This window comes from Homalodisca vitripennis, chromosome 5, assembly GCF_021130785.1.
Source record: "Homalodisca vitripennis isolate AUS2020 chromosome 5, UT_GWSS_2.1, whole genome shotgun sequence".
NCBI classification, from domain to species: Eukaryota; Metazoa; Arthropoda; class Insecta; order Hemiptera; family Cicadellidae; genus Homalodisca; species Homalodisca vitripennis.
In genome coordinates, this window is record NC_060211.1 from 40,463,312 (window position 1) to 40,480,362 (window position 17,051).

Below are 17,051 nucleotides of genomic sequence, written 5' to 3' on the forward strand. Positions count from 1 at the left end.
ATACCTCAGTGTGATGGAACAAATTGTAGTTAGGGTACTCTCAGGTCAAAAGGCACTCAACAAGTATATAACTCCTTACACTCCTTCGTTGTTAGGAGTGTATAACATATATATATATATATATATATATATATATATATATATATATATATATATATGTAATACAGTATATTATATATATATAATATTTTTATTATATATATACAAATATATATATATATATATATATATATGTAATACAGTATATTATATATATATATAATATTTTTATTATATATATACAAATATATATATATATATATATATATATATATATATATATATATATATGTAATACAGTACATACCAATTTATGGCATCTCATTCATGGTTAGTGCGTTAGTTGCTTATCTATATAGTAAAATTTATTAATAACCTTCGAGCAGCAAAAATAGTTGGGTACTTTGTTGGCTCTACAATGTCATCACGGTTGCTCAACTGTAAGATTTGGCAAACTCACCTTCTGTTAGTCAACAACAAACCATGGTTAATTATTTGAATGGGCCAACAATTGAAATTAAGTGGATGAACTCAAATTTTCCACTTACGTATCGGTTGACGAACGTACTTAATTTAATATTGGACCAGCAGTGGAAATTTTTTGCACCAATCCAAATCTTAACAAGTACTTGATAATTGAATTTAAATATTGGATTGACATTTAAAGTTCAAAATTAAATAAATAAAAATAACAGCAATTAAGCCATATTGTCTTACATTTGTTCTAATTCTTAATAAGACCTAATTTGCTTTCCATCAATTGTCATGGTTTGTTTCAGTGGCATAACGAAGGGGGAGGAAGGGTGATTGTATTTTAATAGGCCTTACAAATTTACTGATTTGTTTGTGTTTTGATTTATTCAGATTTATTTTCTCCCTTGATGTGATGTGCTCATCAATCAGATTCAGCCCTCCCCCCCAAACTAACTCCTAGTTACACCACTGGTTTGTTTTACTATGGAATTTTAAACGTTAACCAAATGATTTTATATTACTTTAGTTGTTTTTATTAACCCGTATTTAACAGTAATTTGCAATGTTCTTGTTTTAGTCCTTGAAAAAGGAGGTTGACTGGGACAGATCAGAGGATGGAGATGGCCGACGGAGTGTGACGGGTGAGAGCTCCTCCGAGTATAGACACCCACATGACCCGGTGAGTATCGCTGTTGTGGTTCTGACCTTCGTGAGTAGCATCCCAAGTGGTACTTCTGTAGTTAGGTAAGTTCCTCGCTGAGTAGTTGGTAGTTACCTCACTAGCGAGTACCTTTCTCACTTGTGTTTTGAGTATTTCCATCTCTTGTATCCAGCTGGTGAGTACACAAAGCAGATTGTGTCTGTCAAACTATATAATAATATAGTAAAACTCATTCTTCATTGTGTCTTTCCCACACAGTGGTAAAACAATCATTGTAAAATTGTTGAGACATTGCAAAAAAAATAAGAAGGGAATATATAAATTAACGTTGTTTAAATTTCTAGATACATAAGAAATGATTTCATACAATGTTAAAATAGAAACATCATATTATTAATGTGTACCTAGTAATCGGAAATTAATATTGCTGTATAGTGATAGAAGGATTTATATTCCTCATTTTTGTCAATGGAATGAACATTTTTATTTTATTTATAAAATATCCTCCAAAAGCAGACGCTCAAGAATCTTCCCCCAGAAAAGTCTTATGATTTAAGACCTCGCAAATGTTTTCTAGCTTTAAAAAACTACTTGGTGCAATTTTAATGCTTTCTTTCAAAATTTCATGGAAACATGGAAATTTTTTGGAAAATTTCCTGAAAACCCTCCCTTATATACGCCCCTGCTAGCAGCAAAATATCTCACATGTTATCTAATGCTTTACCGTTTATTGAAACTCTAGAGCCTTTAATCTAATTTGTTTCTCAATCTATAAAATTTGTAAAAAAATTAAGATAAATGTGTATATTACTTCACGTGATAAGCATTCTAAGGTTTGTATGTATCGTAGTCAATGAGTGTTAAAGTGAATGGTCTAATGTACCAGAACATAAACCTCACTCGTCACGCCATTCTTTTGATGTACACTCAATTAAGGACTCACCACCACTGCTCTCTACTTATTTTGGTTTGTACAATGCACGGTTTAGATGAGCATGTTACAATAGCTATGTTTTCTGCATGTATTTCAGTGTAATTAACAACTACAGGTAGGTTATAGCTATACAAGAATGTATGTTCAGTGTATATACATATTTTAATATTTCTCAATAATTTTAAGAATCTATTTTATTACTGGTAAGAGTTCAAATGCATTGAGAAACAAGTGAAGATATTAATTGATAAAAAATAACCATATATAATATTTGTTTTAATGTACACAATTGTTGAATATTTGTTGTGTATGATTTGGTTATGTCATATTCAGCTGTAGGGCGTAGACATAAAAAGAAATTGAAAATCTCTTCTCTCATATGGCATTTGAAATGTTAAATAGACTCGTAAAGCAAATACAAGCATATTAATAAAAATTCAAGATTAGAACTGAATTATCTTAGGAGTAAATTCTTAAATGTTTATAACAATAAATGCGCTTAACGTAAACCTACAGTTTTGGAATAGGTTTACACTTTTAATATTCAAATACCCCAGTCTAATCTGGAATTTTATTATATTTTACAAATTTCAGCAGTTTATAAATTATTCCTTAAATTTATTTGTTTAAATTGTGAAATGACAATTTAGTGGCCAAAAAACTGTACCCACACAAAAAAGTAACCGATTAAACAAACTTCGTATCAATTGTTACTATATCAGGAATTTTTGTTCCAAGATAAAGGACTCGCAGATGGGTAGGAAGTATTGTGCAAATATATTACCGTAAATCAGTATTTTAGTTTTATCTGACTTTTTAAAACTGAAAATGTATGAACTGTGGAAATTTTATCGAATCAAAAGTTATTAGTACAAGTAATGAGCCATCATAGCCCGTGACAATGGATTATAACTTTTTAGGCGAGTGTTTATTCTCCCATTGAATATACTTCTAGTTATAGATTGTAAAACATAGGGATATTAATAATTATATCCAATGTCATTTGCCCACTGGCATGATGCAGTGATTAGAGAGTCACATAGGTGTATCTAAAATCAAAACTGGGAGGAGAAAGCAGTGTTAGAAAAAAATTTAACTTTTTATTCTAAATACTTGTCTTATCCTGATATCATTTCATTTTTTCCCTTTTAAAAGATGCTGCCTCTCATACCTCTCAGTGGCTTCACCTATGTGTGTCGGACTTATAACAAAGGGTCACAGATTTGCTGAAAAATTTTTTCTTTACTTTCATATGTCTAAATGACCCATATACGTGGAACAGGTGACCTGTGGTAGAACCCCTACTGCTGTTGGAATGGGTGAAACAAACGTTATAGAATCATACAAAAAGATTATTTAAATTAAATTTTACTTTTAATTTGCTCTTTTTGTTTGTAATGTTTTTCAAATATATGCACATACATATAAAAAAGCAATACATTCCCTTGCACCTTAATTCCCACCTCCCATGTTTGAAAGTGACCTTAATTCATTGTAATCAACCTAATTCTAATCTTTTACAGTTTTAGTACATAAAAATTACAAAATTGTATAATATTTATTATACTTTTAGTAGTATTTCAACTACTAAAATAAATGCATGAAAAGTAGGAGTAGATAGGCTCTAAAGGTAGAGATAGAGAAGGTCTGTTATGTTCTTAAGTTCATCGTAAAGAAATATATACAATGCAACAAATGTTCAAAGCCTTGCTGTGTATGGTAACATTTGATAATACATTAAAATTGTATATAATTAAAAAATTGGAAATTAATATAGTAGTCATAAAATCTGTGTTTGAAATAATCATAAAATATCTATTGGAGATTAAAAAATGTATTTTTGTTCTCAATTTAAAATCTTTCTCTGTGATAAGCACAGTTTATAATTAAAGAAAAGATTATAATGGGCTATTAAATCAAACCCACGTACAAAAATGGTTTAAAGTTGCGTTTTATTAATCTCACCTAAAAATCTCATTTAATAAGTTATTTGAATCCCTATTTTATTATATTATTTATTATATCTAGATATAATACTACACTACAAGTGTTAACTTATTTAAGATATTAATAATGTTGTATTTTATACAAAGAGCATGACGCTGAAACTCATACATTTAAGATACTAGTATTTCGCCTAATTCTGTTTTGCTATACTCGCTAACTTCTGCTTAGTGTGTTAACATTTATATTTCCAAGAGTGCATGAATGTTGTCTTTGAATTCTTTATCTTGTCTTGCTGTCGAGAAGTTGACCTTCATTTTTGGCCAATTTTTGATTGTGCGTTTTTATTCCTCATATAATATTTTATCTCGTTCCCTCTTCTGATCTTATTGTATAATTTACTGGTCGCCGATCGTTGGTAGCGTGTCGCTCCAGAAGTAGTTTCGATGTTCGTGTGATCGGTCCCTGCAGCCAAACATAATGAGCGTCAACTTCTTGTTCAGACTTCACCTTTTCCTTTCCCAGAATATGAAATAAATCCGTTTTTTTAGTGATGGGCTCAAAAGAGCACCGTCCACTAAAGATCAGTTAAATAAACGTCAGCTTGCGAGGTGGGCATAGAAAGAAGTTGATGGTCTGTTTGGTTGCAGGACGAGGCGGGTGCGGGTGAGGGCCGGGCTATCTATTCATGTATGTATTGTGGAGCGGGATTCCCTCACCAGAGCAAGTTGACAAGACACATCCTATCTCATTCCCTGGAGACACTCAAGTATCGGGAGCAGGTTAGTCTTGGCATGCAACAGTCTCTGGTGTCCATGGGACTTATGGAGGGGTACCGACCACCCCTGGACTCTGCTCCCTTAGCACTGGACTCCGCCCCGCTGGCCATGGACACCGATCCGTCTGCTGCTCTCTGCAAGTTCTGCGGAAAGTCATTCTCGGACGTTGGCTCCCTCATCGGCCACCTCCCTATCCACACAGGAGACCGTCCCTTCAAATGTGAGTTCTGCGGCAAAGCTTTCAAGCTCCGACATCACATGAAGGACCACTGCCGCGTACACACTGGTGAGCGTCCGTTCCGCTGTTCTTTGTGTGGCAAGACGTTCTCCCGATCGACCATTCTCAAGGCCCACGAGAAAACTCACTACCCCAAGTATGTCCGCAAGTTCCTGTCGTCCCCGAGCCCGGAGGAAGAGCGTCGTCCACCTGATCTATCCCTACCGTGTGACTTGTCCACTTCCGAGCCCTCCCCTCTCTATCTGCAAAGGCCCCCACCTTCACCCTGACTCTACCCCCTACCTCTCCCTCTCTCCCTCACTCTCTTCCATCCTAGCGCTACCAAATACATTCACTCCGATTCCTAACCGAGGTTGATTCTAAATCAATCCTCAATTTAGAGTTACAATTCGTATGTAAATGAGTTTACAAAACTCGTGTGTATAATAGTTATTTAATTTAGACTCGGATATTTTAAACTATATTTATTTAGAGTTAACCCGACTTTTTATGTCACTGATTTTAAGGAGCAGGAGATTAATTTGTATGCCTTTTTTTATCTTGTTAGTGCCGATAGAAATGTTGTTTTCATGCTCGAGGCTTCTGTACTTTTATGATGATATATATTTTGTATTTCTTTGGTGGATGTGAGAAAATAATAAGCCACAAAGCAAGCTGTAAGAAATTTGTCTGGCATAATCAGTGATCAGAGAGATCATGTTTGGGTATAGTGAGTTTAGTGGAGAAAAGCCGTGTACGTGCGTTGTGATGTGCCCGACAAAGGTGAACCTTCTAGTCTATCGGTTGATTTCATTGGCTGGATCCAGCAAATTGTGATGGAAACGTGTGATATCAAAACTATCGTGTCCACAAACCCCTAGTTGTTTAACTAGAAATTACAAATGGTATAAAACGGTCGGTTTATTATGTGTCTATGATAATGTTCGCTTAGCAGCACACGTAGACCTCTATAGCTGCGTAGGCGTACTCAATGGAAACTGCATAATAGTATTCACAATGTGAAGTTTTAAATGTAAAAAAGTAACAACAAATTAAAAAACAGTGTGCTTATCGTGATATATTTACACATTACATGCATATTATAAATATATAAATATATATATTAGATATAGATTTAGTGGTGATAATAAATAAATATTGTATATAGGTTTTGGAGAGAAAGTTGTTTTTATGGAAGACTGTTGGCTGTATAGTAGTTTTAATGTTCACATAATAGAATTAATGTATATCATTGCATTTTAGCAATCACAATCGCTAGGTTAGGTAGAAGTCACTTATAAATATATATACTTGTATATGTATATGTGTACATATATATTTATATATGAAATATTAATATAGCCGTATTTGCTCATATTCAAGAACACGATATGAAATGCCAAACCTTAGCTTCCATCAGTCGAAAGAGGAGATTGAATGTTTCATAGCAAAGTTGGCTGTGATACAGTACGATGGAGGGTCTGTGAAGTGTACCTCACTTCTAATAACGCTGTAATTTTTTTGTAATTGTAGTTCTCTGTGGTTGTTTAGACAATTTTTCTTCCAAGGAAGTTGAAAGGGTAACACCTTAAAAGTAGAAAATCTTAGATAAATAAATTCCTAATGATCAGATGTTTATATAAAGTTGCCAAAACGTTGGCTTCAAAGAACGCTTCTGCAGTAAATATATCAACACAATTTTAACCTCACTGGGTATGAACCAGGAATTTAAAATTACGTAATTTTATGGTTGCTTCACTAGGACTGTAGTGACTCGCAGTACAAATAAAAAAGTACTAATTAGTAATAAATATCCATCCTTTTTAAAATTTTGTTGGAGCTCATACATTTTTTAACATTGTATTTGATTATTCCTACACTGGCTAAACAGTTTAGAGAAAATACTTTTAGTCTCACCATAGGATATTTTTTTGACTGTCCAAAGCCAATAGTTTATCTCTCACTTAATGTAGCTCTTTTGCGTAGGGTGTTCTAGTTTAAATTGACACATTCACATTTTTTCATCGATTTTATCTGAAAAACATCACCAGACAATGATTAGCCTGTGGCCCAAAGAGCGACAGGTTAGCTTGCATATGAGTGAATACGGTGAGTTATGTCGATATCAAAATAAGCTAAGAACTGAACTGATCTTCCAGCGAGAGTCGGGTGTAAGCGGCACTTGTTTATTTTGTACGTAGTTTTATTTCTGTAAGTTTATTTGTTTAAATAAATAAATGTTTGTACAGAAGCATTCCACTTCTGTGAGACTTACAATAATATAGTGTTTAGTGATGTCTGTGGCAGTCTCTACCTCTCAATGGTATGGCTTGCTCATCGTGGGTTTCCTCAGATTTTGTACTAAATAGATGTAGTTTTCAATCTCATGCTTCCAGAACAGGTTTAGCGGTAATTTTTCCTTGTAGGTTCTCCAAACAATTTATATATTGCAATTCTTCTAACTATTGCAACCACTAACACGTATAGGGAAGAAAATTTATTTAACCTAAACAATATTTTTTACGATTGATAATGATTACTTTCAAGACAAAAAAACAATGTGGCATGTTATTTCTCTGTTTGAGGAATCTTCCTAGCAAGTTAAATTTCTTAGCTATTTGTGCAGGTTTACTATTTGAAATAGAGTGTAATTACAATGGAACTTTTAACATTCACATACAAGTAGAAAGCAGATTATTAAAATTTCTTTGATAATATGTTAGTTAACAGTGATAGTTAAAGTACACGAATAATGTTAAACAAATGCATGATCTATATACTAAATTAAACCACTAATAGAAAAATCTATATCTAACTGAAAGGATGTATAATAATTTTAAAACGTCAGTCAGACTTTCCATGTTCCACATGGAGATGTGAATAGGATAGTCTTGAAGTGTTTCTCGTATGTTTCACTACCTTTCATCATTATAATCCCGAAGTCTGCTTTGCACAAAAGTACTTACACCTCCCGCTAGTACCATGCAAGCCATACCTTTGTCGGAGTGCTGTCAGGGCCTTGACGAGTGCAAGCACAGCACAGCGAAGGTATTGACAGTATTATTAGTTGTGCCGCGGAGTGAGCAGAAGGGTGTGCCCGCACACAAGACTGAAACGATAGTTACCCAAGCGGAATATATTTTCTACTGGCAAATTCATATTGTACTTTGTTAAATGTAATAATTCGGGTGTGCCTATAACGTAACGTAACCTTACTCCATGTGTCGGTTAAGGTCTCAGAGCCCTCTGATGCTTTCTATTGAGTTTTTTTTTGCGCTGTTCATTACTTTTCTCTGAAAGTATCATCAATTGTAAGAGCTGGGAATAAGTATGATTGGGAATAATGGTTCCTAAGTTTTCTCATGAAGCAATGAAAATCTGGCCTCAATAATAGCTTGAAAACTGTAAAATGATCTTACTTACTCTTACTCCCATGGCCATGGATACCCTAGGTGGTATTTGGCCTCTCCAACCAGATGCCTCCATCTCTCCCTCTCAGTAAAATGATCTACTGAGAAATAATCACAGCCAGGCCAGCATTATTTTAAATCTGAATTCTAAACATGAATTTCCCCTTGTTTTATTGTTTGCCTTACAAAATGAAAAGCAATCCCTAAATTTACAGATTGTTCAGTTACTGTTTTCACTTAGTAGTTTCACGCTTCCTCGAAAACTAATGGGTTCAAAAATTGTAAAATTGTTTTAACTGAAAGCTCAGAGGGTTTACAGACGCAACAGCAATACATTGTGTGACCAATCTTGTAAAGGAACATTCTACATAGCAATAAACCTCACTACTTATTGTTGTTAGTGTATTGCCACAGGTTTCATCACCATTTCTGTTAATCCCATGGAGCACTTCGTATGTCGACATTTTTCTCAGTTATATTGAAATCACTGTTGTTAATGCACACGTGTTAGATGATTGTACATTCTTAAAAACTGTCGACATGTTAAGAGCTTGTACAGAGACTTGTCAGTTTGTCAGACACCTGGTGGAAGTTGTATCGAGTTTGAGATGCTTGGAATTGTATAAGTTACAGTGTTCAGTTTGTCCCTGTAGTTTTATGTTTACATAACTTAATTTCAAGAAATGGTTTAATTTCTCTGTTGTGATTTATTACTTTAATTAACAATTAACGAATAGTATCGTGAAAAATTTGAGATATTTTAACCATTACATGGGTGTCTTGAATAATGTGCATTATAAGAGAATTTCTTTGAATCAAGTAAAAATTGTTCAAATTTAATTTTTTTTTCAATCATTTCATTTTCAACATCTACACGCTCTTAAAAATAATTTACTGCAAGTATATAGATTATATATTTATATGATTGTAATAGTATTTTTATCCATTAGCTCCAGTTACGGTCTGGTCAAAAACAAATTTACTTTTTTTCATTACAATTTTCGTGTTATTAGTTCTGAACAACGATAAAAATAATGTGAAATGCCTCGTAATCTTGTAACACACAGCGATTCTAGTGACTTTTTCTGTTCGGTTGACAATTCCAACACCTTTCTTTGTCCATAACTTGTATTAAAATACAATGGCTATTTTATCATCTAATTATGTATCTCACCCTCATTATACCCATTTATCTTATATTGTATGACTACTTTTGGTTTGGACCATTCCTCAAAAATGCAGATTTAATCTTTACTAAATAAAAGGCTCTCACATAGACGGCTACTTAAAACAGAGAATTTTCAAATATAGAAGTGGGTGTCATATTGAAACTGAATAAAATTTAAGAGGTAATTTTGAACTTTTGTAACGTTTATCCACCCAACTGATTTATATTTTCTGTTCCTCAGAAATTCTTTTGTTACTAGACTCTACTTTGATGCTACCTGAAACTGAAGCTTCTGGAGACAGAAATTCTACCCACTGTCCCGTAGTGTTTGGTACAACTAAAATTTTAAAGTTTTTAGTATAACCCAACTTATGGCTAAGATATCTCAATATTAACCTTATAATAAACAGCGCATTGTCAGATTAAAAATTTATACTTTATTAACTGACAATCATATAGGTGTGTTTAGGCTGGATTATTTTGATTCCAAGATAACATTGAATGGAACAGTAATAATTTATTTCAGACTGGCATACTACCTGTAAATGCACAAATAGTATGTTAGAATTGTTGACAACGTAAATAAAATTGTGTCATGTTCCATTTTAATTTTGAAATAAACTACTTTGCACAGAATAAGTATTAGTTTCTGAAAAATGTCTATCGTAATTAGGTCACTGAATATCTTGAAGTCAGAATCTTTAATTCCAACCTAAACCACCTTCAAGCAGACAACTACCAGTTCGGTACGATCAGAGCCAATGCAGTTACGTTGAGTCGACGGGTGTTTCATTTTTAACGTTCCATAGGTTTACTGTCCGTTTTTGTTGAATTACATGCTGAATTTTATTTGTTACGTTTTTATTCCAGTTTGTTTGGTTCAAGGTAGGATAAGAGAGATTTTGCAACAGACATTTTTTCTAAATTTATAATTTGTTTTGTTATTTGATTTAGAGTAACAAATATAGTAACACTAAACTTTATTATTTATCTTTTGGGAGATAAAAACTTTAACTAATGTACGGTTTCACCTAAAACTTCATAATTACTAAAGCTATTCTTTAACGTTCAGATGTAAAAATTTTGAAAATTAATAAGTGATCTCTTGCATTTCAAAAGCAAGCAATGGGCAATAATAACTTGGGTATATTCTCATAGAACAAATTCACAAATACAACACAATGGATACAATTTTAGCGCGTTCAAATGTTGCACTTAATGTACTATATTAGTGGTGACTCTATAATTAATGGTTATTTGATATATTTATTGTTTGCCACAACAATACCGTGTATTTTTTTACATTTATATACAGTGTATGAACATTTTAATGCAGACAAAATATTTTGGTTTATCACTAAAACTGTATGGCCTTCTATATATCTTCAATCCAAATGCATGATAAATCCTTAAGAATAAGTTTATTTGAACAAAAACATTTCATACTTTAAAGGATTTAGTAGCAGTGTTTCTCGGTAATACAAATTTTACGAATCTTTCTTAAGTTTGTTGGTTTGAGGAATTAATAAATGAAAAAAATTATATGTTAACCACTCAATATACTATAACATAGGAAGATAATTTAACTTAGAACTTTAAAAAATCTTGGTTTATAATTCTTGTAGAAACGAATTTGATCTTTCCTATTGATGATCTTATTTTACCTGTACTGTCATCAGGGTATTATTTCAGCGGGAATATTCAATATTAAAACAAAGCATTCTATTTTTTTTGGAGAAATACTCATATCACAGATTTAGTGCTGTATTAACCAGAAGTAGTTCCTTTTTTGGGGACTTCAAGTCAGGGTTTTTTTCAAGTTTTTGAAACAAAGATTTTTTGATAGTTATTAGGGAAATTAAGCTAATGATCTTTTATTAATACATTTTTTTATTAATACATGTATCTCTTTTCATTTTCTTAGTGCCCAACCACTATCTTAAAACAGATAGTTTCTCCCATAATTTCATTGCACAGAACTGCAATAACTCTATTAAAAGCCTGTTGCAAAATCTTGTATAGTGTAGTGATGTAGGGGTAAGCTAAGGTAGGTTGTGATATCTTATGTAAGTGAAGGTGATAGTGACTCAAGGTAAAGTCAGGTGCTAGTTATATGGTAACATCACTTGAGGTAACAAAATATATAATGGTGGGTTGGAACTTAAAGTATAAATGAATAAATATTCTTAAGTGCTTTCAAAAAGCATGGTTGTGCTGGGTCCAAAATAAGCCAGTTAATTGTTAGTACCTGTGTTAAATTGAAAAGAATTTATGATTTAGTTAATTTTGTATCGAAAAAAAGTTTATTTGTTCTCTTTTATAAGTCTAAATAAAACACAGTTTTCTGTAACAATATTTAGATTTGGTTATTTTCTGTATTGTTAATCTATAATCTATATTGTAGTACAAGAAACACTTTTAGCTCAAAAATGTATTTTTTTTATTTGTACTTTAAGCACTTGAGGATTTTAAATAAGAAACGAGTATGTAAATGATATATTTGTTAAAATGGATATCTAATAATTACAGATACGTTTTCACAGTACAATGTACAGAAATGTTGTTGCAGTAGTACTTTATTAGCACGTTTATTGGTTTATTTAGTCGGATGTGTGTTTGAAAGGAAGTGTTGTCTCGTTCTCTGGGCACTGCCACAGTGGCAAAGATCGGCTGTGGTTTGTGATTGCCTTGTCCTCGAGTGAGAGCTGTATTTTTGTAACAATCTGCCGTCAAACGGAGCAGTCTTGTTGTTATTATTAATTGTAAGTATGCGGAAGAAATAAGAAAGTCTGTGATAGTTTGTGATGAAGATTCTAATTTAAATATAATACGTGAAGAACACTTTGTTACATTGTTGACATGGCATTAAGGTGGAGTGATGGTGTTGCGTTAGGTAGTTGTTATGCTTTCAAAACCTTTAATACTCCTTGATAAATTCTGAGTTTGTAAATTCAACAGGACCAGAGTGCAGTTTGATTAGCAGTTCAAGCCTGAAACAAACCAAAATAGTTTATAAAACTTGTTTAGTTGTATGTTTTCTTTTTGGATAGCGTTTAATTTTTCAGTTTAGAATAATTTCTCTGACTTTCATTTTGAATCATTTGGTTTTGGAAATAGCCACAAAAATCAATTGGAGATTTATTTTCATTAAAACTTCTGATATGTTACCGTATTCAAATTTGCACTTTCATTTTTTTTAAATATTCAGAAAATATGAGTAGAAAGCTTCACAGAATATTAAAATTGTTATGCAAGATGTTTTCTTGAGTTAATCTTATTTACTAAATTATTGGATCAGTTAGTTAAAACTTGTTACAAAACGTTGTTATCCAAAAAGCGACACATATGACGACAGCTTGTGTAATCAATGCCTCTGGTTCTCATACAAGATACAAAGTCTCCTCGGCTGCGTGCTGTCCGCGCAATAACTAGTGCCGATGCGCCACCGCCGCTCACCTGACAAATCAAAACGAACACCAAATCGATTCTAGTAGTTCTATAGTTTTGAAACAACTTACAAATGAGAAAGTTCAAATATTTTTAGACCTCCAGCCACCAGTAGAGGAGACTTTGGCTCGAACGATCCTTAGTGTTAAGCGGTGATATCCTATTGTACGTTGCCATCTTAGTTACTGTAGACTGTATGTACATATATGGCAGTTAAGTTCCTTCCCCTTGCCGTTGAGTTACGTTGTAGAGGCACGTTCCTGATGACATGATCCTAACGGCCGAAAGGTCTTCTGAGCTTATTTTCTCATTGGGTTATTTTGATATGTGATATTAGTTATCTGTTCACTAAATTAACTTTCGGTGACGTTATGTGAGGCTTGTCTCTTATCGTACGTTACAATCGGTTACTTTGCCATTGTTTGATGCTTTGATTCATTGATTAGTAAATAAAACAAAAATGCATATCATAGCTGTAAAGCAATTTTTGGAAAATAAAATGCTTTAAAAGCGACTATTGTGGGTTTTGATTTGTATTTCCTTCTTCATATTTATTTAAGATTGATTTATTGAGTAACCTTTCCTGTTCATTAATTTTGTTTATTCTTGTACTTTTAACACGTTCACGACGACAGCTTATTTCCAGACTTTTTTATTTGCCGTCAAATTCTTCAATATTAATGGCAAAAAACCGTAACTGTTCTTTTTTTACATTAAAAGTCTAAGTATAATGAGAAATGTACATAGAGTTCGCAGTTTTGCACAACAAATTTTTTTTCTTATGTTATTTTAATGTTTTCTCATGTACCCCAAGGAGTACCTAAAAAATCCATTTAGGTACCTTAAAACATTACGAAATCATGCGCTCAACGGGGTAAAAGATAGTCTAAGGTATATATTTAAGTGCGGAATCACATTTAACAAACCACCAAGACAGGCAAACATTAAAAACACAATAAGGAAGTGCATAGCAACGTATAGCAACGTATACCCATTTGGCACATGACACGCTTTAAGAAAACATTGTGTGTACCCGATCGCGGCAGTTGTGATAGATCACGTGTACCCGACAGGGTACACATCGTCGTGAACGTGTTAAACAAATACAAATAATTAAACAAGAATAATAAAGTAATTAAAAATCTCTGTATATTTGCATAGGATTTTGGTAAAATGTATAAACCATTATCTCATGTAAAAAATAAAATACAACACTTTCCCTTATAATTTTTTTGTGCTATTAATTGTTGTAATTTTACATTTATTCATAGCCGTATGACTGTTTAAAAACTAATATTCACAATTGACATTAATTGTTAATGTTGGTATTTCTTTTTGTTATAGAAAGTAATATTAACTGTTTTTATATTTATAAATTATTTATAATTTTTTAACGTAAAAAGTGTTGGAATTTTTTGAAAATGTCTATGATGTATGGAAATGTTATCGCCTTAAATCTTTTAAAGTGCTTTCAATCTTTAACTGAAATGAGCTGGCTGGCCTTAGGCAGATATAATCTGCACGGCCATATCAGGTCCCGCACCAAACAATCATTTAAGTTTGTCCGAAAAATTTTCTTAATGGATAAATAATTAATACTTGTCATCCAACACTAATCAACAAAAAACTTTTAGTATGTGTAAAAAATAGCATTTAAAAATGATATATTATCAAGTGTGAAGCTTTTAAATTGTTATGGTAGTAGATAAAGAAAATAATTGAATTTTACTCTCAGGTAACTAGATTTCATTTATTACCTATATATATATATATATATATATATATATATATATATATATATATATATATATATATATATATATATATATATTGCATTAAATTGCATTTCTTACATTTTATATATAAATAGTTTTATATCTGAAATAAGTTGATTGGATAGTTATGATTATTTTAATATACAAATTAAAATGCAACAAATGTACAGACAACTATATTGAAACAAACGCAAACTGGCCAATTCTTCAAAATTAGATTGAATGATCATATAAAAGATCATCATGAAATTCAAAATATGTTAATTAACTAAATAATACTGTCATACATACATAAAAATGGATAACAATTTTGAAATTTTACATATATGCAAGAAAGGTTATCTAATATCAACTATAGAACATTTTAAAATTTACAGAAGTGCCAGAATTAATTGACAAGGGTATTTTAACATTACATGTATTATTTAACAGATTTTTAAGCAGTTAAAATTAATCACTCATAAATTAGATAAAACATTTAGTCAAAACCCTTGACCTACTAATACACCTCATGATGATAATATGAATTCACTTAATTTAAATGTACTAGTACAAATAAAAATAACAAAAGTGTTGAAGATGGCTTATTTGTCTTAATCATTTCAGTTGTTGAAAATAAAATTCAATTATTATAATTGTTATGCATTAAATATAATAAACCATGACAAGGCATATTCCTAAAGTAAGGTCCGTTTGGTCAATTAGAAAAATAAGGATGTGTTGAAACATTTTTATGAACAATATTAATTACATATTTGACAATACATCTCTACTTTAGTTTTATACACAATCATCATTTACTTTTTACAATTTGAAATTAAATGAACACAGTGCAGAGTATAGTGGCAGTTTTGAGTTCCTTATCATTTTTATACAATTGTCCAACTAATCAATGATTTTAAATACAAAAAAGAAATAGTGACCAGGTGCAAGGATGAGTCTGTACTGAGGGTAACAAAAATCTTAATCTATTTCACAGTTAACCTGGATCTGGCTTTTGAAATTCATGTAATATCAGGCACTATTGCGCTAGTTGTGCACATCATAATTCAAACCTATATAGAATGTTTATTATTGAAGTAAAAGTATATACTATTATATATTTTTTTTCAGTACATTGCAAGGAATATTTATATGCAGTTGCATAAATATTTTGTTCCAGTTAGGGATTTATTTGGCATTTAATTAAAAAAAGAAAAGTAATAAAACTAATTTTAAAGTAAAGCCTTGAAAAAAATATTAAAAAATTTGTTTGTTTATTTTTGAAAATATCCAAGATGTACCGTAAAGGTTTGGTATGCAAAACGTAAAAGAAATTCCATTTTCCTATAAAGTATTAGATTTTTGTTTTTGAAAATTTCACTGTTATATATCAGCTGATGGTAAATGTCATAATGAAAAATTTCATGTCATTTGATACGCTCACAACTCTATAATAAAATGAAAAATAACAAAATACTAAAAATAGTGACAGGTCAAAACTAGTTGTTTGACATTGTAGAAATGCTGCTAACCGAGTTTGGGATGGATGTCTTTCTTCTGACCAGAGAGATGTTTGAAGCAATAACAACATCTTGATGTCTTATTAAGGAATAAATTCTGATGTAGCTAAACTTTTTCCTCAACAAAATTTCCGCGTTAAAAGTAAAAGATATAATCCCGTAATTTTGCACTCTGTCGAAGTGGCTGAGCAGAAACGGCAAACCAAGGTTTTGTATTGCAACTTTATAATTTCAGTGCATACATAATATGCATTAATATTCAATAAACAATACATTAAATTTAAACTGTTAAACTTCCCAATTAATCTTATGTACAATTTGTCTTACTTAACTTTTATTTTTTATAGCAAGTTTTATTAAAATATGACTGCAAAAACGACTAGTGACTAGTTGCTTAACATTGGAGAAACATTTTAAGTGATTAGTCATTTGACAGATCCAGGGTTAAGGCAGTGGGTTGGTTGACGTGAAGGAGAATTACGCCCTAAAACAGTTTTCTTTTTTCTTTGTCGTTGATTTTGGATCGCACGTATTAGTTTAGGAAATGTTTCACAGCACACATCACTTGTAATTGTTAGTCCACATTCTATAAAATCAACCAAAGTGACGCTTTATTCATTCTAAAATAAAAACTGTTTACACTTTTTTAGTTAGGATTGATTGGTACCACTGTTATTTCGATTATACGTTGGTATACAATA

At 31.7% G+C, this 17,051-nt stretch overlaps 1 protein-coding gene across 2 annotated transcripts in view; it reads left to right on the plus strand.

The window, feature by feature from the left end:
- The window catches only part of LOC124362047 (zinc finger protein 628-like), a 92,944-nt gene that overhangs the window by 60,665 nt on the left and 15,228 nt on the right, over window positions 1–17,051 (plus strand). Inside the window, exons 3-4 of one of the 2 annotated variants that reach the window (XM_046816203.1) lie at window positions 1,091–1,192; window positions 4,703–13,588. In XM_046816203.1, coding sequence (XP_046672159.1) covers window positions 1,091–1,192; window positions 4,703–5,338 — 738 coding nt within the window. In that variant the 3' untranslated portion in view covers window positions 5,339–13,588. Of the gene's footprint in view, window positions 1–1,090; window positions 1,193–4,702; window positions 13,589–17,051 lie in introns of those variants that run through there. The other variant, XM_046816202.1, reaches the window with a different exon arrangement.